This window comes from Netta rufina (genome assembly GCF_964035555.1).
Source record: "Netta rufina genome assembly, chromosome: 3".
NCBI lineage: Eukaryota > Metazoa > Chordata > Aves > Anseriformes > Anatidae > Netta > Netta rufina.
Window position 1 is genome coordinate 86,396,893 of NC_140125.1, and position 27,810 is coordinate 86,424,702.

The window sequence follows — 27,810 nt, forward strand, 5'->3', positions numbered from 1 at the left end:
AGTTCTTGTTTACTGAAACAGTAACTCCAGTTACTGTTTACTGAAAACATTGTCTTGTGGTTTCTTATGAAAAGTACTCTAAAAATCGTGGAAGTATTATCTAAAAAATTATGAAAGTATTCTGAAAACAGAAAGGCAATATATAGCTAGGACAATGGGTATGAACTTAAATAATGTAGTTCCTATGACTGCTTCTTCCTTTAGTCTGCTAGGTTATCTTGAGTAAGTCTTGTCTCTTCCTCTTGCTTTCATTTGGCCACCTATAAAATGGTGGAGGAGGCACTGCCCCCTTTTGTAAAGCTATTTAGTATCTCATTTTAGCAATTGATTGCTATGGAGAAAGTACATAGCCAAAATCATTCACTGTCCCTCCCAACAGACTCACTAGGAAGCATAACAGAAACTAGCAAGTTCAGTGCTCAAAACAGAAGGATGCTACTTCACGCAGTTTATAGTTAAGATGTGGAATGCTTAAACTTCTCTTGGTAGAGAACGTAATCGATGCTAAAGGTTGCATTGGTTCGAAAAGCACCTCAACAAATCCAGGGAGGAAGTTGATTGAGGTCTGTTACATGCAAAAGTACCCCTTCTAATTCAGAAGTATCTTGGCAAGAGATAATTGAGCTTGTAAGAGAATATGTAGGAGTGTTGCTATGAATTTGCGCTGTCCTGTAGTCTTTCTGGATAATCACTACTAGCTGCTGACAGAAGTGATGCTTTTAACCACAGTATTACTCTCCTGGGAGTATTTTTACCACCTCATTTCTCTACACTGCTCTGGGTGCAGCTTTGTGCAGGGAAAATTACACAATTGGAGAGGTAGCAAGGGAACTGCTCTTATTCCGGACTAGTCATCAAATAGGGAAGGAATAAGAGCAGTTCTCTTGCTGCTCTGCATGACTGCCAGCTACAGTGTCCACAAGGGGCCTGGTGTCAATAGGGAATGGATGTAGCACGGGTCTGACATGACCAATCCCAGATCCCTGCATTTCTGACACGGGTTGAACAGCTGAGAGCAGTTGGATCAGTAATTCCCAGTAGCTCCATTAGAATTAGATTTTTCTCCAATTACAGTGCAAAACAAACACTTAACTCTTTATCTTTTCATTTATCAGCCTTTATACTTAATACAGAGCATGGTCTTTTTGTATATAAGTACTATTCTCATTCCGTAAGACTGTTAGCTAGCTGTTAATACATTTCTTCGTTTTTTCACTACCTCTTCACAGATGCATCTTCCTTTTCTTCTTCTTCCAATGCTTTAATGTTGTATTTGTTTAGTTAGCTTTTTTTTTCCACCGTAAATCCTATTTGTTTTTTATATAAAGCTAATACTTCGGCAAGTGTAGCTGTGAAGCAAGTGTGTGTGGTGGAGGGTGGGTTTTGTTTCTTAACAAAATAAACAGTATGTTATAAAATTTGAGAAAAAGCTTTAGTAATGTGATCTTTATGATGTAGGCACTGATGTAACCTCAGATGGTGCCTGAGAAATACTAACTTCCCCAATACTCTGAGTTTATTCTTCATTTTCTAGTGAACCACTGTTAAGTTTTTCCAAATGAGCACTCTGGGCCAGTTCTTGGGTTGGAATTTGCCTTTATAATGTACCAGTGAAAATGTGATAAAAGCTCATCTTTGCTTGGTATTTGTTAAAGAACAGCACCATGACAGCTTGGTCCATAACACTGCAAAAGGATAGCCTTGAAAATAGGGCAAAGACAAAGACCAGAAATACAGCCGAGATAGATGTAGCATGGAGAGATCCCAACTGTGCACCGTGCCTTATTTCATCTTGATCGGTGGCAGATTGCATCATCTGTTTAAACACACACCAGCCTTTGGCTGCTTACCCACTCCGAATCTGCCATTCACACCTTTTCTGCTATAACATTGTTGGGAGTAGTAGCAGAGCCTGGGATGTAGTCTAGAATACCCTGTGGTGCCAGAGTTAGTGTGTAGGTATGTATCACTTTTCCATCTAGTGACCCTAGCCCACAACTTGGATCTGAAGTCCATAGTTGCAACATGCTGAAGGTATTAAAGGCAATGTGGAAGGTAGTTCAGGAGAAGAATACGTGTCTGTGAGGTCTCTTCCAAGAATAGCAGCTAAATGAATGTTTTGAGTCCTGTATGTGAAGAGAGAATATTCCAACTTGTTTAACAGGAAATTTTGGTGTGTCCTTAGAATATACCAAATACAAAGAAAATACGTCAGTATTTTCCTACATTATAATTTGCCAATAATCACTATCTGGGGCACATCTTTACTGCATAAGAATGTGGGACAGGGATTCATGAGCTGTCATGTCCAGTTGAGGTAGATGCTGGCTCACTTCCAGAAATAGCAAATCTGGTAACTACCTCAGTCAGTTTCTCTTTCTTCACAAAGCAGCATCTGGCTTCTGCTATCAGCAGCTATTTGCTTCTGCTGGTGTTTGTGCCTTTTAATGGAATCACCATGCCGTTACTTAAATCCTTTTCCTTCTAGAACTGAATAATGATTTCTGCTCACAAAAAAAAAAAAAAAAAAGAGAGAGAGAGAAAGTGTAAGTTATTTTCTCTGCCTAACTCCTTTCCCTCCCTCCCCCCCGCCATTTCCGTCCTTTCCCCCTTAAAATATGAAAGGACATTTGCGGCTTTTGAAACCACAGTTTTAGACGAGTAGTGGTCTTTTATAGTGTTTTAAGACAGTGGTCCTAGTGTGAGGATAGGAGTACAAAATGTTTCTGCATTTCCTCAGCTGACTAAATGAGTTCAGGTATTTCACGTGTATTAAGTAAGCTGCATGCTTATCTCTACTACAGTGCTGGGGTAGACTTTCTTTGTCCTGGGTTGCTCTCATCTGTAGATTCTTCTCTTGTCTTCAGCCCCTATTACTGAGCATAAGGCAGGCAATGCTCAGTTTTTTCCTGAAGTCCATGCAATTATTTAGCAGGCTCAGCTGTAGCATTTGTATGGGAACTGTTTCCAGCATTTGTCTGGTGGTGGTTTAGACAGCACATACCTGCTATGTTTGGAAGCACCTGGGATACTTTTTCCCCAAGGGAATGTGGTGATTGGATGTTCAGCCTGGAATGTCATTTTTTAATTAGTTTAATGGTGATCTATTGGGCATGTCTTCGGAGAGCTAAATGAGACTATTTTGCTGTTCAGCTTCCTTTGATGTTAATTGGACTTATGAATCCAAATCCCAGTTAATGACCTTGAATATTAATTCTAGAGAGGGGCATTATTTAAATGACTCACTTCCTAAAGAGTTACAAATCTCCAACAAATATAGACTTCCCCACCGAGTCCCATCAGCTCTGCCTTGAGGTAGAAATGTGTGTGTGCTTCTTTAGTACTTTAACCTCTGAACAGGGTTTTGAGTAAGGGTGTGAAATAGTAAAGACAATTGGAGTGGACTGGGATGAGAATGCCCTTAAGTTAGTTCAAGATTTTCCCACAGATGTCCTCTGAATTTTTGAGAAGGAAGAGTCATAACCCACCTGGGCTGGTGTTGCAGTAGAATGATGTTTTTTGATGAACAGGTGTTGTGAAAATTACATATATACTGAGTGCTTGAGGAGACTGGGTGAATAACAGAAGTAATGAATTAGGTGAAAGGAATTGATGTGCTGATATTTTAATTGGTGAACTGATCATGGAAGATAGCTTAAGAAAGAGCTTAACTGTCAACCAGCAATTTGCTACTAAGTTGGGCCACGTTCATTTCAGTGTTTTTCAAATGCCAAGTTCTGTCCTGAGGCCAGCCACCTATGCTGAGCTGGTCTCTCTTTTTGGCTAATTCCTGGCGAGTTTCTCCATTGTGATTTTTAAAAATACGTTCCATAAAAGGTAAATGAACAGACACAGAAAACAAGTGTTAAAAAAGAATATTTGATCAAAGCAGATCATCATTCATGAGGAAATAATATGTATACACACACCAGAATAAAATAAGAGTCTAGACATTGCTTAACAGTCACATACCACTTTAAAACAGATTAGTTAAGCAATGGGCTTTTAGCATACTTTATATAATTGCTATGCCTTATAGGCTGTATAAAACCTAGTGGCTTTCTGACAGTGTGGACTTGGTCCTGCAAAGAGGAGGTTGAATGGGACTTGTGAGGGGAGCCTGTGGTTTGGTGGCTAGTTTAGCTGCTGTGCGTTGGTGTTGCTATCCCCACTGGAGCCTGGAATCTTGCATACAGAATTTCTTGCCACATCCCTGCTGTAATTTGTTTGGAAAAACATTTTGACAATCAAGAGACTGTGTCTCATTCTAGGACATTTTTGCACTTTCCAGGTCTTATTGCTATCCTATTGTTACTGCTTTTTGTTGTTTGTTTGTTTTTTCCTCTACCCTTTAGCCAGTAGAGCGGAAACATCATTGCAGACTTGAGTTTGGGCTGTTGTTTCTTTCCTCCTGGAGAAATGTGACTGAAAGCAGATGATGATGCATAGACAAGATTGTCGATAGCATATGCTGCTGTCAGTGCCAGCTTAAAGTTTCCCCTATGGACTTTAAAGTAATGGCTGAGACAGGTTGATGGGTGAAGTGTTTTGGCACGGTAACTAATCCTGTTTGCATTCCTTCTTCACAGAACCAGAAAGACCTTCCAAATGCTTACTTATCTCTTCAGCATATCTGTACACTGGACATTTCTGTACCTAAAAGTTTCAGGAAGTACTTGAAATTAAATGGAGGAACAGGCTCAAGCATTCAAGACCCCAGTTCTGTGTGCCTAATCAGAGAGATACACAACCTGGCCAGATCCTGGCTTTCAGAGGTGCTGAGCATTTGTAAATCTGTGTCAGAAGCAGTGCCTGTATTCACTACTGCAAAAGCTTGCATCCCTCTGGTATTTCATATTGGCCTCTCAAAACTAGCCAGCTCTTCTGGGGATTAGAGCTGGAAAAAATCAGGAGTTTGTGGTGAGCAGGGTTGTCAATCATAACCAGCTTCTGCCCAGTTCTGTGTATTGTGTTTATGTCCAAGTGTCGTTCATCTTGGTGCTAGTTTCTGAGGGCTCCTCCTTGCATTGGCTTCCCGGAGTTTCCCCTATTGCTTTGTTTGGGAGTGGTTTATGAGTGTAGCAGTTGACTTGACGAGAAGAATGGAGTGGGGAAGGAGTAATGACTCTGAGTTGTGTTTTTTTTTTGTTGTTGTTTTGTTTTGTTTTTTTCAGGGGGATGTTTTGGACATATCTCTCTGTGTTACACTTTATTAAAACACTGCTTCTGCTCTTGGTGCCACAGCCACCTGGCAGTAATTCCTCCCAGGCTTTCCTCCTGAACCTGACCGCTGGCTGTGTGGCTCACGCTGCTCAGCCCTTGCGGAGCCGCTGTCTGGCGTTCAGCAGGTGGATGATGAGCTGCCTGGAAGGCATCTGGCCAAGAAGAGGTTTTACAGGCAGTGTGGTTTGCTGAGCTGCATCTCCTCTGTTGTCAGTCTGGATCCAGACCTCTGGGGGCACTTACAGTTTGTATTTGAGTGGTGTACATGCTCTGATCTCAATTTTAAGAGCTGTATTCCTAGCTCTGGTGTGCGTGGAGGGCGTGACTAAGTGTTGGGAAAGGCAGTGCAGCACTGTCTGATACTGTATTTGGATCAGTCTGGGTGTTTATTCTGAGATACGTAACTGGCCCAATTTCTTGCCTGATGGGTAGGTATTTTTGGCTCAAAAGAGTTTTGCATCTGTTCTGGGATCACAAAAGAAAAGTGTTGGAGAAGAAGGGGGTGTACAGGGCCAGTGTCTGTTATGCGTGTCTGAATTCTTGCTGTCGAGGCGAGGTTTTGGAAATGTTGGAAGGCCTCTTGATCTAGGAATCCCTAAAAACCTGTCAGCCAGGCTTACGGCTCTTGAAGGTATCAAAGGAAGTTTAGTATTGTCATGGGGAAAAAAGTGCATGGTTTTTGAAACATTATTTCTGTTACTCTTATTTGGGGCCAGGGAAAGGTTTTAAAGGATAGTGGCTGTTGTTTCATAGGCTAACTTCCTGCCCTTCCTGACACTTTTTGTTGCAGTGAACCTTAATATTTACCACTGCATTGGCTCTTTGTACCTTTTATGGGTTTTACTGAAAGTCCATTCTAGATTTATGACAAAAGCATGCTGTTGCTGTATGATTTAAGCAACTTGTTCAGTGTAGGAATAGCACCAATAAAGGATTAAAGCAGTCAGGTTTGAACATTTGTCCAATTTCTAACAACTGAAATACTGCCCTCAGGATCTAAGGATGATAATAGGACAGCAGTGTGTTTTAAACTGCTGATGGCTTTTAATACTTGAAAAGGTGAAGAAAGTGAGAAAATCAGGAAGCTGTTGATAATTGCCTTAGAGAAAGAAGCATGGCTGGGGGTGAGGATCCAGGGGGTGTAAGAAAAGTGGCTCTGGAACTGTGTGAACTGTTTTCCTTAAAAACGAGGCTCAACTATGCTGTGGTCTTTGTTGTGCTGTGCAAGTCACGACTCTTATTTGTTTAGAAAATGAAGGGGTGAGTGGGAATAAAGGTCTTTTCTCACAGTTTTTATTTACCTTCCATAAAAGGCAACAAAGCAGCAGGAAACATGCTACCTTTGGTTTCTTTGAATGCTTGTTTGTTTAAGGAATTGAGAGTGCTAAGGTGCAGCGAGTATAAAATACACAATGCATTGCAAATGTGATGGTACTTTTAACAACTATCCCTTAGGTCTGTCAAAATTTAAGATTGCACTGCTGTGAAAGTTGAATGAGATTACAGGTTGCAGTATTAACCTTCAAAACATATCTATAACAAACAGAAATATACTTCTTCCTATTTTTCATCAAACTTTTGAAACTAAGTCATCCAGCTGCAATGGAGAAAATAGGGTCATTAACGGGATGTCTATGCTGCTCTATCTCTGTTTCTTTTCTCTGTCGCTCCTATCATACATGTCCCAGCATTGTAAATTTCTGTTGGATGTTTAACTCTTGTGAAATGCTTTATTTGTTGTTTTCAGGGTACTGAAATCTTGAAACAAACATTTTCAGTGGAAAACCCTCAGCTTCCCTTCCAGGCTCACCAAATGTGAGGAAGAGATTGCATGGAATAGCTCGATCAGCTTTCAGAACTGCAGGCTCAGCTAGTCCAGCGTGTGCTCTGCCTAAGGATAAGGATGGACGCAGTGATCCTCACCTCATCTTTATGCTGTGCTTCACATGATAATAAATAAAATCGATGAAAGGATACAGATTGTTCTATGATGAAGACCTTGTGGGGTTTACATGTGTCATCAAATTCCTCAAGAGCAGAATTATTAAGTGGCTGTCATACCTCATGCACAAAGGGCAAAAATCTACTGGGATGGATGTTTTGGGGAGAGTGATGATAATGTATCACAGCTACAGCTTCGGAGACTGGAAGCATCCTGATTAGCATTTTACCCTTGTCCACTTTAATATGTGTATAATCATTTGTTGACTCCCTTCTCTCAAGCGAAGGTACACAGCGTGCTTATGTTTTCTTATGTTTTTTCTCTTGACAACAGTATCAGGCTACTATCTGGGAACTTTGTGTTGAAATAAAGATGTTATTAGTCAGTGTTGCAAGGAAGCAAGCGACCTTAAAAGCACTCTCCAGCTGAGTGACGGTTCTGAGCTGTTTAATTGTTATAGTCAGTTTGAATTCTGTTGTGTCAGCCGCCTTAGGCTAGATTGAAGATTAAATTGGTTACGTTTGACTTTCCCATGAAGTATGTAGACCTATACTTCTGCTATTAAGGCAAATGCATTTCTCTTGGAAACTAAGTAGGTAATAAAAAATTAACCTTTTTAATACCAAGAGGCATTAAATTACAACCTCATTCAATATTTCTGGTTGAATAATTGTTCAAGTTCTAGCTATCAAACTGTATGAAGCTAAATTCAGGCATTGTTTCCCTCTTCCTTTCTTGTGTGTCATAAAGTTTCCTCTGATGTACTCATGCTTCCCTCCAGAGACAAATTGATTGTAGGGTGACGATATTACTCTGTGCCTTGGTTTGTAAAGTAAAAGCACTGAAGGGAAGAGGGAATACGTGGAGTAAAAAGGAAGGAAATACTGAGCTGGAGGAAAGACCTAGTGGGAACTTGGAGAGAGCTGATGTCAGCAGTTCAGGTGAGGGAGAATCAGGGATGGATAGAAGAGGAGAGCTAAACCTCATGCCGTGTGACAAGAATCCTTTTCATGATACGTGTGCAGAAGAGTTTTCTACTGTGTAGGCAAAAAAAGAATGGCATAAAAAAAAAAAAAGAAGCTGCAAGCGGTGAGGAAGAAAAATGAAAATGCTTTCAGCAAGAAGTTACGAACTTTTATTAGTGAGGGTGGAATCTCACCGGGTTATGTGGGGGAATCCTCTTCATAGGGAAAGCATGCTCACAAGCGACTCTCCTTGTCTGAGTAAGCTGAGTAAAATCCTGGCCCTGTTAAAGCAAGTCAGTATTGATATCAACTAGTAAAACATCAGTGTCTCAACTTTTTTTTAGGACCTGTAAACTTCAGCACTGCTTGTTCTTATGCAGTGCTGTAATGCTGATGTATCACAGTGCATGATTGTCGTAAAGTTTTTTGTTTGTTTGTTTTGTTCTGCTTTTTTTTCCCCTGAAAAGGAGGGTTCTCACTGGAAGGCTTTGGTTTTAGAGCAGTAGGATAAAAGACAGTTCTGTAAATGCTATCCAAGATCTTGTATTTGCAATGACATGGCAGTTGTAGTCATTTGGTCTGACTTGCTGCACTGAGGCTTGAGAACTTGCCCTGTGCTTGTATGCTGTGAGCTCCAAACTTCTGTCTTAAGCTTGACTGTTAATAGTCTTCATAAGTGGGACATTCATGTTTCTTCTGTAGATAAAATTAACCACTTATCTTGAACATGAGCAAAGATTGAAAATCTGTTTTCTTCATGAAGAGTTGTTGCTTGAAAAAAGTAGTATTTATTTTCCACTTCTCCAGGGTTTAAGTGCTTCCATTTTGATCTATAAAGTTGTTTCTGGACTCTTTTGTTTTCCTGTGGTGGCTTGAAGAACATTGACAAGAATTACGGATGTTTCTATTTCTACAAGCCTATGTGTTCATATTGACCCTGCTGGAATTTGTTTTACACAAATTAAATCCATACCTTTCATGTGAGGACAATATTTGCCTGTGTTTAGTGTACTTAATGGTAACAGCTGGGAGTATGTCCAGAATTTTGCGAATTTATTTTTACCGTTTATTTTCTTGTGGTGGGCCAAATTTTCTGCTTGAGTGAGTGAGGTTAATGGAGTTGCATGCTGTGAGAGTTTGTTCCTTTTAGCAGCCAGGACTGAGGAGCCCTTCTCTGCTGTCAGTGCTGCTCTGACTGAAAAATGTCAGGCTCTGGCTACGACTGTGTTGCTGCCTAACAAACAGCTTATTGGAAAAATGGCAACAACAGTGAATCAAGTCATTACCTGTTCTTTGACTGGGTTGTGAGCTATCCTGCAGAAGGCAAATTGCATGCTGATAACTAAGGTAATCAGCCCCGAGGTTCTGAGTTTTTCTTCTCCGATACAATTTTCAGGGCAAAGATAACGCAGGGAGATGTTGGGAAATGGATTAAAAGGAGATTAAAACAACTAACGTGGTTTAAATGAAAGGAAGTAACTTCTGTGCTGGTGACAAATACCTGGTTCGTAGTGCCCCTGCCCTGGAGTCAGTGTGGTGGAGGTGACGGTGGGCCCTCGGCTGCGTGCTGGGCACTAACAAGAAAGAGTTAAATGTGCTGTTCCCTGTCATCGTTATGATTTTCATCCTGAGATTGAATAATTAGCCATTATTCTCTCAGCTTTTTCCACTATAATGAGGATAGAAAGATTTTATGATCTCTTATTTAAAATAGTCGGCTGCCTTGCCCTGCCTGCCCTTTTTGGCAGTGTGTTTTGACTGGCCTGTTGGATCATCCCTTGTGACAGACCTGCAGGGTAAGAGGCAGGTTGATGAGCCGTGGCACGCTCGGACTATTAGAAAGGTTGTTTTTACTCAGAGAGCTGAACATAAAGGCTATTTACCTTCCCATGGCTCATTCTGCAGTTCATGAAGCTGTCAGTGGTGGGCTGGGGTGACTCGGAAGGGACAACCTGTGCTCCTGAAGATACTGCTCCTGGGTGCGTGCTTGCTTCTGTCACTGACATTTTTGCTTGACCCTGGGCAGGCCACTTGGGATTCAGTCCACACACCACAGAGGTCTAGTGGCAAAGCTCCAGCTGGCCTCATTAGGAGCTGAGTTTTTATCTGTAGTGCTCTCTGCTGACTCTTTTGCATGAAACAAGGTCCGCACTTACCATGCTTATTGCCACACATTATAATTTTATTTTTTTTAAACTGAGCTCTTTTGGGAGCACTACTGCATGGACATATGCAAACAATGTTTTCCAATGTGTGATGTAGATTTCAGTATAATATACTACTTCAATCTGAGCGCACTTTTTCTTCATTATCAGTCTTTCTTTATACAATCTAAGCTTCCCTCCAGCTTCCATTTTCAGTACTTTGTTTCATGTTCGTGACTAGGGTGCCATATCCTGAAGCTTTTGGTAGCTTTCTCTTCTGCAAGTCAGAGGTGCCCCTTTCTGTTCATGCCCCCTCAGTGTTGTACCTGACTCACCTCATTCAGGTTTAAGCTGGTATTTGTGCCAATATCTGTAAGGGTATGTGTGAACACCTGCCCGTATCAATAAGGAAACTTAGGTGTTCCAGTGTGAAACTGGAATCTCTACGGTAACTTAAACAGAAAACATACTTGTTTTAAAGTATATCAATGTGCACTAGCTTATTCTGAGAACTTCACATGAAATGTCGTATATGTGTAGCACCATGCAAGCTGAATGAGTTGTCACTTGATAGTATAGACCTGCACGTGTGGGAGTAAGCAATGTGATCCTGTGGTAGGGGACCATGGGACCACTCAGAACTGGCTGCTGCCGTAAAATGGCTGCAAGGCATAAGGGAAACTTCACTCCCTTCCTTAATTGCATTCTGAGACCAAATTATGGTTGATGTTATCTCTTGTGCAACTTTATTGAATCCAGTTTTTAATGGTAGATCTTAATAAGGACCAACTGTGTTAATTTACATCATCTCCCGTTCTAACTGAAGATTGTCTGTCTGGACCCTCTGTGTTCTCGTACCAGCAGATGATGAGCTTAAATGGCAGGTCAAACCCAAGTGTGGAAGATACTCAAGCTAATCAGAGGTTGTGAGGTATCTCTGCAGGTGTTTTATAGCTGTAGCATGGAAATGCTGAAGATTTAACAGGCTGAACGTATAAGAAGAACAGGAAGTGACACAATGGCAATTAATTTTCTCTGAAAATACAGTGTGCACAGAGGCTGCGGCAACCTTAATTAGATTTTCAGTTAAAATATTTTTAGCAAGGATGAGAAGTTCAGCTAATTGAATCTGTTCTAATTTCCATCCTCCTGTTTGTCATTTTTTGCTCTTCATTTTGGGAGGTATCTCAAGAAGCAGCTCTCATTGTTCTCTGCTGATTACAGTATGTGACGACAGATGGCAGGCACCATGCTGGTGTGCAGGGTAGCTACACATAAGCCATAGGAGCTCCCACCTGTCTTCATTATAATGAAACTAAACTGGATGCAGTCCAGTGACTTACGACTGCCTTCCCTTTCTCCTCTACTCCATCCACTTTAATATGAGAATGTTTGTTGTTTGTTAGTAATGCCTCAAATCTTTATATGTTGCTGCAGTGAACTGTAGAAAGTCTAAAAGAACCATGTTCTTCCTTCAGGAGGTACAGGTCTAAATAACTGTCAGTTTTTAGCATCCCTACAGTTAGTTCTATACATTATTGTGACTTTTTTTCTTAATTTTATTTTTTTTCCCATGTGTTTCTGGATGTTTGAATACTAGTTAATGGACAGGGACCTGGTTCTGGCACCTGCTGAGCTACTGATTTTACTGATGATAAGAGACCATAAGTCAAAGTGCCTGTGTAAAGGTAAGCACTTAAACGTGCTTTGTGTGTTAGAGAAGTACGGCTGTGGCACCTCTCTAAACCTGTAAGTCTTCTCCCAGTTTACCTGCACACTACATGCGTTCCCAGGCATAGGCGAAGCTGGCAGTAGTTGTAGCTGGTGCTCAGTTCTATCCTGACTGAAGAATTGCTGTCTGAACCATGGAATAGATGTTTTGGCAGTTTCTGTAGATCTCGATGACTGAACACTCTGAGGACATGTATCCCAGATATTGAATAATTGTAGGTGTTTTGGATGTGAAACTTGCAGGTTTTAAGAGTCCATCTAGCTAAATCGATTCCAGAAGCATTCAAGAAAGGATTTTCTGAGAAAATCGGGCTTTATGCTTGCCTATTTCTCAGAATATCCTGAGTGAAGCAAATGGCGAGCTTTTTGTGGGAAACCTAGTTTGAGATATACATGTAGTCTGCTTGAAGGTCTTTAGAAATCTATGTTAATTCGAGGATATATTCAAGCTGCTTTTGGTGTTAAGCCAAATGACCTTTTACAAATTCCTGTAACCTGGGAAGGTACAAACACAGTAGACCTTCAGATTCTCCAGAGATCTTTGTCAAATACAGAAGCTTACTAAATTGCTTAACTGAGCCATGCCTGTGACAGTAGTCCTTAATTTATTGTTAAGACCTGTGACACCAGTCTTTAATTTATTGTTAAGGAAGAGGGTCTGCATTTCAAAGAACAGCCAGCAGTTTTGTGCCCCTTTAGGAGACCTTGTGATTTGAGTGCCTTTTTGGGTCAGATGGAGGGAAAAAAAGGAATACAAACTGAACCCATAGGGGGGGGAAAAAAAAAAGTTTCATAGTGGACATTCGGTCCCTGCTGAAAATGGTATCTAATGAATGAGTTGTGAGCTAGGTTCCCTGAAGTTGAAAGGGCCACTGTTTGGTAATCCCACCTTTAGTGTTTGTTGTTGTTGTTGTTGTTGTTGTTGTTTTTTTTTTTTTTTTTTTAAGGCAAGTTCATGTTGTAGACCCTCAGTTTTGGAGGGAGGCTGGTAGGTTATGGGCAGATTGTGGCAAAGCATGATCTTAGGCAGTTTTGAAGATTGCCTGAAACTGCAGCAATTACTGCTGCTCTAACCTAGGGCTTCTCCTTAGCTAGTTAGGAAGGGAGGATTTACAAAAGGAGCAGCAGATTATGCACCCTGGTGTAATGCATGTGTTTTCATCAGAACTTGATCCTTAAGAATACCAAGATAATTCTATTTTTATATACTTTTTGGCAAATAATCATCATTTGGTCAACTGAAACTAAGTGAAATCAAGTCCAAGGCGGCTCACAGTAAATAATAGAAAAAGAGGCAAAACTCTTCAGTTTGGTATTTTAGAGATTAAACACTTTTTTGACTCTGCTTTGAGAAGACCAATGGGTTTAGTTTTGAATGCACTGAGACTTTAACACAAGAGAATGCTCTGAATGGAACAAATCTGGGGCTTTTTAGTTTCCGGTTAAATACAAAAGTAACTAGTTGTTGTCTTTTCCTTCTTGCCTTCCACCTACTTGTCTCCATGGGTGGGAAATTCATGCAGGTGATCCCAAAGAAGGTTGGAGAGCTGAGGCTCTCCACAAAATGGCTGGCACAGAATGCTTTGCCATAAGCAAGCATGTCTGTACAAATACAAAAACTGGACCTCTTATGATATGTGACCTAATAAAGAGTTGCAAACCTTCAGGGAGACTGGTCAGACATGGGCTAAACATCTCTGATTAGAAATGAATTTCCTGCCAGCTAGCAAGATTTGCTTAAAAAGGCTTGCGGCTGCTACAGGGTCTCCAGGTGCTGCAGACCCTTTCTGATTCATAACAAGGAGTAAAGAGAGCAGTCACAGCTGCAGGCACTGTTGGTTTGGTCACCAAATAAAAGTTCAGTGTGTGAGCACTGGGTCAAAAGCAGCAAGTGGAATATGAAACTATTTTTCTGTCAGTCTGAATGTTAAACAGAAGTCAAGAGACTGAAGCATAATGCTTACAGCACTGAGCTGAAGAACCACCAGTGACCTGTGAACCTCCCCTTCATGCTTTGCACATTCGGGTATGCATACAGAGGGCTAACAGTTAGGAAGCATTTTGTGAAATTTTGATTAAAAAGGCCATTTTTAACAGAATGTGAAGACATATGTTAGCTTTCTTGAGAGGGGAAAAGTGTCTCACAGAGTTGTTGTGAAACTGTCCTTGTTTACTGCATCCAAGTGTTATTTTATTGGAAGTGATACAGCCTTTCTGGAACCATAGTTCTTTTGAATAGCAATTTTTAGTTCTATTGTTACCTCTCACATTTATTTATTTATTTTACTTCAGGGAGAAGTGTCTCCTTCCTCTCCAACTGGCGCTGGAATCGAAGAGCGTGAAGCTGGCCCAGCAGGCTCTAGCAGGGATGCAGGTATGGATCTGGGGGGGAGAGGAGGAGGCAGGAAGGGGGTAGTAGGAAAGGTAGCAGGTGCCAAGGAGATCTAGGCTTTTCTTTTGAAAAATACTACAGAAAATATGTCTGTCTCCTGGTGGGTGTAACAATGATGTTCATGTTTCTGTAACGGAGTTCATAATCTAGGGTGCAAGTAAAAGCTGTAGATTATGTGGAAGTTTAAAATGTTCTGGAGATGCATAGAAGTTCGTGGCTTTCAGCATGGAGGTGGAAGTGTAGTCTTCCTTGTGTGGCCCTGTGCTACTCTCAGTAAGCCTTACCACTGCTTAATTTCTTAAAAAACTAAACTGAGTAAAGTGATGAAAAGGTCAATAAATGGTCCAGGTGCTGCATTTCTTGGGAACACTCTTTCAAGATAAAGTTTATTATCCTTTTACTCTGTCTTACTCTGTCAGTGTGTTGCTTCACATATGCTTGGATTCTGTAAGAACTAGAATTGCAAGGTTTTGGATTTACAGCATGGTGCCATAAATAAGTGTTAATGCCCATCTAGAAGTGTAAAAGAATAATCCAGACAACAAAACAGTTCTTCACAGTTCTTCATCTGCATTTAAGATACGTGTAGATTCATGAAAAATTAAAAACAAAAACAAACAAACACGTGGGGATACTATAAAAGTAGGATAGAAGGACAAATGAGATAAAGTACAACTTGCATTCAGCAAAAGTAGGTCACAGGATCACAGAACAGTTGAAGTCGCAAGGGACTTCTAGAGGTCACTTGGTCCTATCCTGCAGGACCACCTGGAGGCAAATGCACAGCACCATGTCCAGGTGACTTTTGAAGATCTCCAAGGAAGGAGACTCCATAGCCTCTCTGGGCAACCTATGCCAGTGCTCCATGACCCACACAGCGAGAAAGTGTTTCATGATGTTTAGATGGAAATTTCTGTTGGTGGCCACTGTCTCTTGTCCTGCTACTGAAAAGAAACCCATCTCTTACCACAGAAAAGAGCCCATCTATGTTCTTTTTGCACCTTTTTTCCTTTTTGTTCAGGTATTTATATGCATTAATAAGATTCCTCTGAGCCTTCTGTAGGCTGAAGAGGCCCTGCTTTCTTAGCCTTTCCTTGTAGAAAAGATGCTCCTGTACCTTAATTGTCTTTGTGACCCTTCACTGTATTGTCTCCACTAGCTCCATATCTCTCATACCAAATTAAATGTCTTCTCCTTTGTATAGAAAAACATATTTTCCTTGTACACTGACTTATATTTTGTTAGGCTGAATGCTGATAAAACAATTGATAATACTACTGTGTGGAAACTCTTTGAAATGTTGTGGGTTAACCCCAGTAAGCAGCTAAGCCCCTCACAGTTATTCACTTGCTGCTCCACAGCAGGATGGGGAAGAGAACTGAAAGAGCAAAAGTAAGAAAACTTGTGGTTGAGATAAAGACAATTTAATAGGTAAAGCAAAGCTGCACACACGAGCAAAGCAAAATAAGTAATTCATTTACTACTTGCCATTGGCAGGCAGATGTTCAGACATTTTTTATTACCCATTACTCATTTTTTTTGCCTCCCAGCTTTTATTGCTCAGCACAATGCCATACTGGTAGGGAATATTACTTTTTTGAGCTGGGGCCAACTGTCCAGGCTGTGTCCCCTCCCAGCTTTTTGTGCATCCCCAGCCTATTCATTGGCAAGGCAGCACGAGGAACAGAAAAGACCTTGATGCTGTGCAAGCTCTGCTCAGCAATAGCTAAAACATCAGCATGTTATCAGTGCTGTTTTGGTCACAAACATAGCACCATGTGGGCTACAGTGAAGAAAATGAACTTTATCACAGCCTAAAACTAGTATAAGTGCAGAAAATATAAAGTAGGAATGAACCAGTGAAATGTGCTACAGACTTAAAGCTGGGAAGGAGCCTTGGGACAAAAGTGGTACAGAATGTACAGGGTAAAGTGGGCTGCTCTAAGTCTGGTTTGGGACAGAGCAAGGTTTTGTTCCTGGGAACGAAGTCGGGGTAGTTTTGTGCTGCAATAGGAACTTCTAAGAAGGCTGGTTCTCGGAAAAGACTTGAGTGGGTCCATCTATTGCAGGATGCCTGTCACCAGTGAGAGGTACCTGCGAAGGCGGTTCTGGACTATATGGAAGATGTGTTTCCAGTAGAACTTTGAGGAAATAGTGCCACTGGCCATGTCCTCATGATGTTTTACCAAATCACAGAATGGCTGAGGTTGGAAGGAATCTCTGAAGATCACCTAGTCCAACACCCCTGCTGAGCAGGATCACCTAGAGCACATTTTGCAGGATGGCATCCAGGCGGGGTTTCAATATCTCCAGAGAAGGAGGCTCCATAGCCTCTCTGGGCAACCTGTCCCAGTGCTCTGTCACCCTCACAGTAAAGAAGTTGCCCCCTTGTCTTGAGTCAGAACCCCCTGTGCTTCAGTTACACGGTTCTGATTTAATTCTCCCTTCTTATTAAGGCTGCACTGAAAACAGTTTGGGGATGAGCTGTTACAGTATTTGAGAGAGTGTCAGTCTTGCTGGAGAATTCTTGTAGAGCCTGGTTTGTCCAGGTCCAGTGAACAAAAGCAGGGGTTTTAAAACAAAAAGCAAAGCACAACAAACAAAAAAACAACTTCAAACAAAAACAGCAAAGAAAAAAAAAACACAAAACAAACACAATAAAAAGAAATAAAAACACAAAAAAGAAAAGCAATAAAAACAAAAATAAACACAAAAAGCAAAACAAACAACATCCCCTAAAAACAAAAGTACAAAAAAAGAAAAAATCAAAAATATACAAAAAACAACAACAACAAAAAATACAAAGAAAAAACAAATGAGCAATAGAAAAAAATACTTAAAAAAAACAAACAAGAAAAACAAAAAGTAAAACAAAAAAATGAACTTTAAGGAAAGCATGAAGAGAAAATAGTGTTCTATTTTGACAGCTGATAACTGAGGAAAGCTTATGGTCATGAACTGGCTGTGAATAAATTGAGGCTGCAATGTTAGAGGACATTGTTTGGTTTTTTGTTTTTTGTTTTTTTTAGAAACATGTTGGTCCTTATGGAAGAAGTGTGAAATAACTGAAATCTTGAAATTGGATGTGGTTAGCTCAGGGATGTGAGAACATAACACGAAGAGCTGTTAAGTGATGCTCCAAGTCCTGCTTTCAAGCATGAAAATAGGCTTCCACAGAAACCTAGTGACAGTCTCCTTGATTCCACAAATATTTTCATGCTGATTCCTCAGTTATCCCTCAGCCTCGCATATACCCAGGTGCTGGGAGACTCTGGCTCTGGTACTGGCTTTTCTGAGGCAAAGGATATCTGATCGGTCTGAAGTTCACTCAATCTGTATTGAACCCACTCCTGGGTACCCTCCCACACATTTGTGGTCCTTGTGCTGTTTACTCGCTAGCAGTGTTCTTCCTTTTGAGGACTTGACAGCATCCACAGTTAGTCAGCTTTTGAATGACACAAAACACATCTTGTCAGTGATCAGAAACGCCACCTCCACCATGCTTTTGTTCTGTACCTAGCAGGATTTTAGACACCTGAATCTTTGTCTCCTGCCAGGCAGGGTATCTGCTAGGCACAGCACAGGACACTAGCCTGAGTGTTTTGCTTTTTTTTTTGCTTAAATTCATTTAGAGGGGATGGGAAGCATTACTTGGAGTGGTTTGTGATCTCTTTTTTCTTCTGGACACACAAGAGGTGGGGTTGGGAAAGGAAATGCTGGAATGGCAGCTGATTTGAAAGATGTTTACTCAGGGCATGGATTTCTCGGGTTTTGCTGCGCTTTCTTATTTGATGATACTGGATCACCATTAAATTTGTACATAAAACCTAGGCACTGTAGTATCAAACGTTAATAGGTTTAGGTGTAGCAGTTTACAGCAGAATTAAGGGCATTCTGTCTTCAACCTGTGCATTGCCATTTTCTCTCTGCAGAAGCTGCTGTCTGATGAGAGGTTTGTATCTGTGGAAACAGACTCAGATGAGAAACAGTTGCTTAATCAGATGCTGAATGCCGTCAAAGTGACTCCTTCGCTCAACGAAGACCTGCAGGTTGAAGTGATGAAGGTTAGTGTTTCACACACGTCAGTGCTTGCAGCAGAGAGGCTGTGACTGAATGCTGGGCTTAGCAAACAAATTAGCTGTTGCCTTGGAAATCTTCACCTTAGGACAGTATTTGATTCCTTTCTTCCTTCCTGTTGGCAGATGTCAGTTGTTTTCATTTCTACTCAGGGTATGCTTCCCTGTGTTAAACAGGAGGAAGGTTGTATTAAGAGTCAGTAGCAGTCCCAGTTTTAGCAAACTGAAACAGGGCAAGCAATTCACTCTATGGTATTTCACGTGAAAATGACTTGCAGATATGGAAGTTGGTGTTTGGCATTAGTGCTCATGAGTTGGGCTGTGAAGCCTTGTAATTTTGGATCATGTGGATATGTGCTTCCTAGCCTGTGAGCTATATGTTCCCTTTGTAAGATGCTAAAGAGGGTGCATCATTTGGCTAGGCACCAAAATGTTCCTGGACTAATGCATAAGAGAGCTTATTGCTTTGAATGCTCAGTGAAAACTTTCATTTCTAGAAATGCTGTAGCAGTCTTCTGGCTCATGTTAGGAAGCCTAGGTTCCAGGAGGTATTCTTTTGGAAAGGCGATGCTGTGAATTTTCCTTGCCGTGTCATTGGGTTGGGATATGACTTGATAGTATTGCCACAAAAATTTGTACTGCAGTTTGTTGTGCTGTAGCTGATCACTGGTGGAAACCCCTCCAGAACAAACCTCTTTTTTGGATGTTTGCCATACCTACTACTGATTGATATGCTTGAGCCTACTTGTTTGATTGTCCTTTACTTCTGAGTGCGTAGATTGGGTGTCTTATTTCTTTTCTACATATGTCATCCTTGTCCTAATGAATGTATGTTATTCACTGTTGAATGGCTCTGTACTAGCTGTACTCTGCCAACGAGGCCGACTGCCTGGTTTCAGCATGTGCTTTGTGCCAGAACATGCAGAAGGTTGAGCCTAGCAATAGAGAAAAGGGATGAGCATTTTTCTGAACTGTTCCTCATTCTATGGAAGCAGGATTTTGCCCATATACAGGCTTAATTTGAGGCACTTCCATCTGCAGCCCTGACCCAGCATGCCTCTTTCCTGCCTCCTCTTTGCAGTGGAAAAGGAAAAGGGTTAAGAAGTGGCACCTCCGAACTGCCAGTCTCTCTTGGTACAGAGTATTTTTTTTTGCAAGTCACTTTTTTTAAGCTTTAAGCATTGCAGGTTCTTAATCTGCAGGTACACTGTTTCTTTGAAAACTGATACATATTTGTAATGCATTGGCCCCACACTGAGGACAATATGAATGCTATGTTTTCCCACAGTTACTAGTGAATATCTTGTAAAGTTGTCTTGATAAATTAAAAAAAAAAAAAGGTGCACTTAAAAACAACAACAAAAATCAACATGGTTAGTTCCAGTTTACTGCAAAAGAAAAAGGGGGACATGGTCTTCATTCTACTGAGTGGAAACATTAATGTATAAATCCTTTCCTAAAGTCCTGTCTAAAAGAGTGGCAAAAATGGATGTATGGTAAAAATGAGGCCACATCTTTACAGCCTGAGAACAACATAAGACTTGTATTTTGATTTAGTTACTTAAAGAGGGCCAAAACCTGTAAGCAGGGCAGTTAAAATTCTAGAGGCATTGCATCTGAGACTTGCCTAGAAGCCAAATTAAGCAAGAGATCTTTTTACATTGTAACCTGAAGGATATGGATGCAGTTGCAACACTTGAAAATATTGTAGGTAATCTAGGTCTGGCTGAGCCCTGGTAAAGCCTTCAGGGGGCTTAAAGCAGCTGGTCTCAGCAATGCATTTTTATCCCTAAATCTGTGCTAAATTGTGTCCTGAAGGCAGCGTGTGATTGCACATTAGACTGGGTTATTCCATCCAGAGGAGCTTTAAATACATTTTTATGCATTGCAGATCTCAGACACTCCTGAATGTGAGGTGTGTGTGAAAGTGGGTCAGCAGTGATACTGGACTGGTTCCTTGTTGCTTGCTGCACAGTTGCACAAGTATTGAGAATGTAAGCATCAAGGGTTCCAACAAACACAGACATACAAACTGCATTGGATTTCCCACATACTAACAAAAGCCATCTGTGGTGTATGAGACTTGACTGCTTTTAACTGCTGAGCCTAGTATGTCTTTAGAGTATCTCAGTGATTATGCTGTCTGTGTATTCTCAGTATCTCTAATACATTTTGACAGCGATTTATAAGTATTTTCACACTGCGAAGTAAACAGGGGTTATTTAAGTGCTTTTACTCATATTAAAAGGGTGCTGAGAAACCAAGGAATCCAGAACGTGCGACCAGAGGGAGCAATGCATCTGACACAAGGCCGCCTTAGCATTCACCTTGCTGTTGCCATGATACTTCACTATCACACTGAAAAGTCTTCTCATATACATAGTGCCAATTTGCTTCTAATATGCTCAGCTGGCTGTGTGAAGGGAATGGAAAATAACGCAACCCTACAGTACCTTGTTGTTGATCTTCCTGAAATCCATCAATAGCTTGATTACAGTTTAAAATGGCATAATCTGAATATTTTTACTTGCGTATCTACACTGCATTATTCATGTTAGTTGGGAAGGGAGAGATATATCGATCACTAATCAAATTCCATTTTTTATCAGTGATGCACCAAAGTGACTCACTGCTCTATTTATATACACTTACAGGTTTATAGAAAAAATAAGGGCTGGGGGGAGTAACTCAACTTTACCTTAAACCAACAATACAGCCCAGAAAAGGTGACCAAAGTCAATCAAGATCCCGCATTGGGCACTGTGTTACAGGACAGAAGTTGAAGAATTAGGAACACTGCAAGAAATGCCAGGATGTATTATGTGTTGAGGATTAGGGACGTTTTGTTTACCTATGCTCAAAACAAACAAGCAAACAGATAGTCTGCAGCAGAAAGTGGTACTGGGCAAGTTCTTGACTGAAGGTAAATATCATGGGTTTGGGTTTGGTTGTGGGGTAGGGATCCTGATTTCTTTCCCAGCTAGGTGTTTTTCAAATTCTGGCTGCAGAATTTAAAATGGCTGAAGTAATTCTCCTTCGTGTAATTAGACCTTTGTTTGCAGGAACACATGCAGTGTTGACAAAAGCACTATCAGATGTGGCCAGATCAGCAGTGGAAAAAGAAACTAAAGCGTAGCTGAGCGTTTTTATTTTTCCTTTGACTTTTGGTTATTTTTCAGCTGGAGGAACTAGAATTTAGCTTTGTACATAACTCTGGTGCCAAAGCAGGTGAACCCAGTGTGAAGGAAGAGGCTAGGGTGGAAAGAATCCAAAGCCACAATGGCTTTTTTCCTCTTTCCACTAAAGTTATAGTGACTTTCATTTATGATTTGACAACCTTCTTAACAAGGCAGCACCTCTACCTATTTATCTCTACCTATTTATCTTTTATAGCTTTTTTCTAAGTAACAAAAAGGGGGGAAAAAACATTTAATGAATAATTGCTAATTATTAGATGAGTCATCACCCAGAAATAAGCTCTCCAGATAAGCTGGATACACTGTAATGTGGTGGGAATTGACAGCACACAAGCACTTCTTTTAAAAAAAAAGAAAGGCGTGATTGAGCTTTTACAGTTCTGAGAAGATTAATTTATTTCTGGCTACTGTGCTTGTGATGTTTTTTTTGAAATAGACTTGTGGATCTTTTGGAACCAGAATCTGTTCTTCCAGAGTGGCTTGAGAGAAGGCTCTTCTAATCCCTGTATTTACCTGTTACTCACGGTGAACAGCAATTTCATTTAGAAAAGGTTAGTTTATTCCCAGTGACTCCAGCTTTCATTTGTCAGTGGATTAGGTGTACTGTACGCTGATGAGCGTAACTTTTCCGGTTTGATTCTGTAGGCTTTCCGTGAACAGTCAGCCAAAACTCTTTTTAAGCTTTGAATGAGGTTTAATGATCCTTGCTAAATCTGCTGTGTTACGGCAATCTTTTTGCTTCTTCTTCACTGATTCATTAATACAGCATTTGGGAACTCTCCAGTCATAACACTAGACAGCTCTTTTTGGGATTTCAGTTCTTGGTTTTGTCTATATTCAGAAATGAAATTTAAATTAGAGTTCTGTGATAAAAATTAGCTTCTATATGGACTGGCAGAATGGAACAAATAACTCTGCCTCTGAAATCCCTTTTTTAGGTTGAGTAGTTGTAATTATTCTTTCCAAGATTACTACCATAATGCTCTAAAAGATGATGGGTGGAGCTAACTCCTCATCTTTTTTTTTTCTTTTATCCATCAATAGCTTATATTTATTAGATGGGCTGCAATTACAGTCAAATCAGTTGTGACTTGAGAAGATCCCTATTTAAGACACACAGAGAATAGCCGAAAGCTTGGGGAAGATTTTTGTTTGCTCTTTTTTTTTTTTTTTTTAAACAATCACAGCTGACCTGTTTTACATTCTTCACAACCACGTCATTATAGGTTCAGGTAGACCATCCTGATCTAATGCAAATATTGGACTAAACTGGGTTGTGTTCGTGCAACCAAGCAAAACTGACTGTTAACTTTTTCAGAAAAGTTGGCAGGAACTTTGCTGTTGAACCAAGAAGCCTCAGTTTTCTTTTTTTCTTTTTATTATTTTTCAAGACTTGGAGGGTTTGCTGGAAGGTGGGGGGGGCTGCTTGATTGTGCTTTTTTTTTTTTTTTCTTTCTTGTTGTGGCTCTCTGATAGAGAACAAATTATAGTATGTATTTGAAAAGCAGTTCTAAACTGTTTGATCTGTAATGTTGAAAGAACACAACTGTAAAATCCCAGCCTCTCTGATTATATTTTACACCTGTTTCTTGGATACTGGTAAATGAGCTGATCAGCATAATGAACTTTCACAAATATTCATATCTTCCCATTGTTTTAAGGTTAATGTTTATGAAATGTCTTTCCACATGCAACTTGAATATGCTTTATAGAATATTATTTGCAAGTGTTTTGCTTGACCTGTAAAATCAAATGGAAAAGGAAATTGGACTGAAACAACTTGGATTTAAAAGTGCTGTCCTGGTTTCAGTTAGCACAGAATTAATTTTCTTCCTAGTAGCTGGTGGAATGCTGTGTTTTGGCTTAGAATGAGAAGAGTGCTGATAACACCCCGATGCTTTAATTGTTGCAGAGCAGTGCTTATACTAAGCCAAGGACATCTCAGCCTTTGCTCTGTCCTGCCAACGGGCAGGCTGGGGGGTGCAGTAAGAGCTGGGAGGGGACAGACCCAGGACAGGTGACCCAAACTAGCCAAAGGGGTATTCCATACCATCTGACGTCATGCTAAACAATATATAGGGGTGGCTAGCCGGGGGGAGGGGGCCGGACTGCTCGGGGTTAGGCTGGGCATCGGTCAGCGGGTGGTGAGCAATTGCATTGTGCATCACTTGTTTGTACATACTATTATTACTTTCGTATTATCCCCATTGTATCATCATTATTATTATTGTTATTATTATTTTTGTTATTTTTTTTTTTTTTTTTCCTGTCTTATTAAACTGTCTTTATCTCAACTCACGGGCTTCACTTTCCATTTCTCTCCCCCGTCCCAGAGAGGGAGGGGGGAGGGTGAGCGAACGGCTGCGTGGTGTTTAGCTGCCGGTCGGGTTAAACCACGACAAGTGCATATATATATATATAAACTATATTCTCTGTACTGCCTCTTTGAGACACGGCATGTATAATGGTTTTATTTGGGAGTAAAAAGAGTAATTCCACTGCCCATTTAAAAATGAGTAATCACCGGTGCAACAGTAAAGCTGTAACTTCTAAATGGAGGTGGAAGAAAAAATAGTAAAGAACATGCTGAAAATTTGTAGATGAAAGTTTCACTTGAATGAGTTCATCAGGTTTTGTAACAATGCTGCCTGATGTGAGCAATAGGCAGTAACTGATTTTTGTCCAGTCCCTAATTTAGAAATACATTAGCAGTCTGCACTGTCAAAGAGGGAAATCTATAAAAACTTGCATAATGTCACACAAATAAGATTCTCATTTAAGATCAGTCCTACCTAGCAAAGCTAGGGTTTTTAGTGTCTCCCCTGTTCAGCCTTTTCATTATGTTAATTGTAATGTAGACCAGTTACAAATCCAGACTCTCTTGGGTTTGCCTTTTTTTTTTTTTTTTTTTCTGGTTCCTTTCTTAATTCACTTTATTCTTTTGCTTAATTTTACATAACCAGGTTAATTCCAGTGGATTGAGTGACCTACCTTGTGTGTTTCAAGATAAGCTCGTCCTTTCCTGAATTAATTAGGGCTGTGGTAAATGCCTTGTACTTATAATTAAGATTGTGATGTGCCTATAAAATCATAAAGAACTCCCCTGGTTTTTAGGTGCCTGGTCATTGTAGCAGAATCCACAGTCCTGAATTAAATACCCGAGTTTTCTCCATATCAGGTACAAAAGAAGGAAAGTGTAACAGGGCAGGATTTCTGTCTTTGGCCCTCTGTGGTGATTCCTTCTTCAGTCTCTAGCATGGGTAACCTAGGTTAGCTCAGCAATATTTTTCTTCCTAAATTACATAACAAATGACTGGTCTGTGAAGGAAAAAAAATATAATAATAAATTTTTAAAAATCCTGTTATACACAGATCAAATGCTATATTACTGTACGTATGCTCAGAAGCAAAGTTAATACTGCATAGATTTTGCTGTTCATATGAGTTTTTTTGTTATTCTGGAGTGCTTCTGACTGGCATTCTTTGTTGCAAAAGTGCTGATTTTGAAGAAAAACTGTCTCAAAAAAGAGAAATAAAGGAACACCAGCAGTTTTATCACAGAGCTGTTCCATGCAGTGAAGCATACGCAAGCAATGAATCACTGAGTCATACCTGCAGATTTTCCTGTGCCACGTGGAAAATAGGCAGGTCTCTAGTTCTGGAAAGTGTCATTAACACCTGTCCAGTGTGGAGGGGAAGTACAAGTTCTTACAGACTTTTAGTCTTTGTTTATACAGCAAGAACATGGAGATCAGTTACCTGTTACGGAGGTAAACCACAAAGGCATTGTCTGATGACAAAGCTCAGTATAGAAACCCTTTAACTTTCATATACTGACATTTAATCTTTGCCCTGCAGCAAGACTTTACTGCTTACTGAGGGTTACAGTACAAGCTGGCCACATAACAGGGGCAGGGAAGGGTCTCTTGCCATAGCTTTCACTTGCAGTTTTCCACGTACTGTAAATGCACCACAGACCACGTGCACCCAGCTCAGATTCCCCCTGCTCATGAGCCTACCATCGGAGGCTCCTGGATGAGGGCTGCTGCCAACACAGCATGCCTGGTGCTGGGGGCAGCTGAGGAGGGAACTCGTGTCCCAGTAAGCTGTTGTGACACTGCCAGCCAGCTCTGGGTCATCTTCCCTAGGGCTCTTCACTTGTACAGGGACTTCAGGTGGTAGTGGCTGATGTTGCAACCACAAAGCAGCTTATCTGATTTCCTATTATCTCTTTCCTGGATGCAGGTTAGGAGATGGTCTTGGACAGGGTGAAGTGGTCTGGCAGGCTGGACAACCTGTGGGACACCTCTCCTTCGGTTGTCTTCAGGCCATCTTGCCAAAAATCTAGCAACTTGAAAACAATAAGCTTATTTTGGCTCTCCTAAAGTACGTGGCCATACAGAAGGTTGGTTCCTTTGGTGTACTTTAGTTGAAACCTTGCAACTACTCTCCTTATAACTGAGAGTAAAGAAGTTCTCATCCCTCTTCCCTGTCCAAAAAGATTTACTCAGTGGTAAAATCTTCTAGTCAAGGAATGCACTAATTCTTGTTTCCTTCACAGCTTGAGATTTATTTAGACCACTACGTTGACTTAATTTCCGGTCATTTTGGGTAGTGGATGCATATAACTTCATTTTTACTTGGGAACTAAGTTCAAAGGGAAGGGATTGCAGTTGAGAGGCAGGATTTTTTTTATTACTATTATTTTTATTATTTTATTTATTTATTTATTTATTTATTTTTTGTCCAGAAACATTTAGGGCAATTAGTGTAATTTGCCAAGTGGTTGAAAGAACTAACTTGATACAGAAAGAAAAGCTTCACCATGTGTGAAGAAAAAAATAGCAAAATTACTGTCATGAATGTATGCAGTATATGTTAGTTGGTGGTCACTTATTTCCTTCCTTTCTTGGCCTTTTCCCCCACCTACAACTTCTGTTCAATTATGCAGTTTTCTTTTTTATACCAGCATAGTTTACCAGCATAGTACAGAAACAAATTTAAAAAAAAAAAAAGTGCAATTACTTTCGCTTGTCTTAATGTAAAATGATTGTCGTAAAAATGTTTATTTTTGTATAGTCATTGAGTAGATCATTGCTTTGAAGGTTTGTTTGTTTGTTTTAAGATGCCCCACTTAATATTTCCTTTCTATAATTTTCTTTCTTTTGGGTTTTACTGTTTTCCTACTCAGTTGCTTTTTTCGTGGTTATAGTCTTTCTCTCTCTTCCGTACTTTCCCCTCTCCCCTTTTTCTTTTTTTCCCTCTTACATAATACTACCAATTCCTACTTAAGTGAGGTTCCTAACACCATGAGCAGACCAAAAAGCACTTATTTCCTGACTGACCTACTCAAACCTCCCTTTAAAATCTCATTCTTCATGAGAGAAGGAGCATTAGAACTTCCATGATTTTTAAACTTTTAAAACTTGGTCGTTTTACATTTTTCAATTGTATTTCTTCTTTTTCAGTTTTCTTTTGCTCAGTTTAACAATCTTCTAGTTTATAAAATAATGTGGTATACCTAAGTACATTGTAATCTGCAATCGTAGCAGTGCTAGTCAGCCATTTTTTTTAATCTTCCTTGCTCTTAACTGTTATAAATCGAATAAGATAAAAGACACAGTCAGAGCTGTTAAGAAAACCTGTTAACTGTCTATTAAGCAATTGCTTTAAATCACTTCTTTCCCTCTTACAACTGTACTACATAAGCAGAAGTTTCACTTGGTTTCATACCACCATAAATAGTGCTCAGCAGTAGTTCTGTTTTAGTCTAGTGAACTAATGGGCATGGTCTTCTGGGAGCATTCAGAATGTCACCACTGATAATTTGTGAGGTCCTTCTGTACCAGATACAATCCTTTTGTTTGAAGCCCTGGTGCATTCATAATGCTGAGCACCATTTGCTGGTGATAGCAAGACCTTTTATGGGTTGACTGATTCATGGGAGATGCTGTCTCCTTTCTCTGCATAATTAAAATCTTGCTGTGTTTTGTGTGGGGATACATGATGACACGATGTACATAAGTTCATTTATGCCTTTACATTCTTTAGCCTTTTAGGAAAACAAGGGCAAAAGAAATAGGCATGACCAGGTTACTAATTATTCTGCCAAATATGAGGACACATCTTGCTTAAACTAT

General features: G+C 40.3%; 1 protein-coding gene across 1 annotated transcript in view; it reads left to right on the top strand.

Annotated features, from left to right (window-relative positions):
• Positions 1–27,810, top strand: part of ARFGEF3 (ARFGEF family member 3) — a gene marked incomplete at both ends in the record, with an annotated part of 82,549 nt that overhangs the window by 1,487 nt on the left and 53,252 nt on the right. The window contains 2 exons of the mRNA XM_084283733.1: positions 14,298–14,379; positions 18,330–18,461. Coding sequence (XP_084139859.1) covers positions 14,298–14,379; positions 18,330–18,461 — 214 coding nt within the window. The remainder of the gene's footprint in view (positions 1–14,297; positions 14,380–18,329; positions 18,462–27,810) is intronic.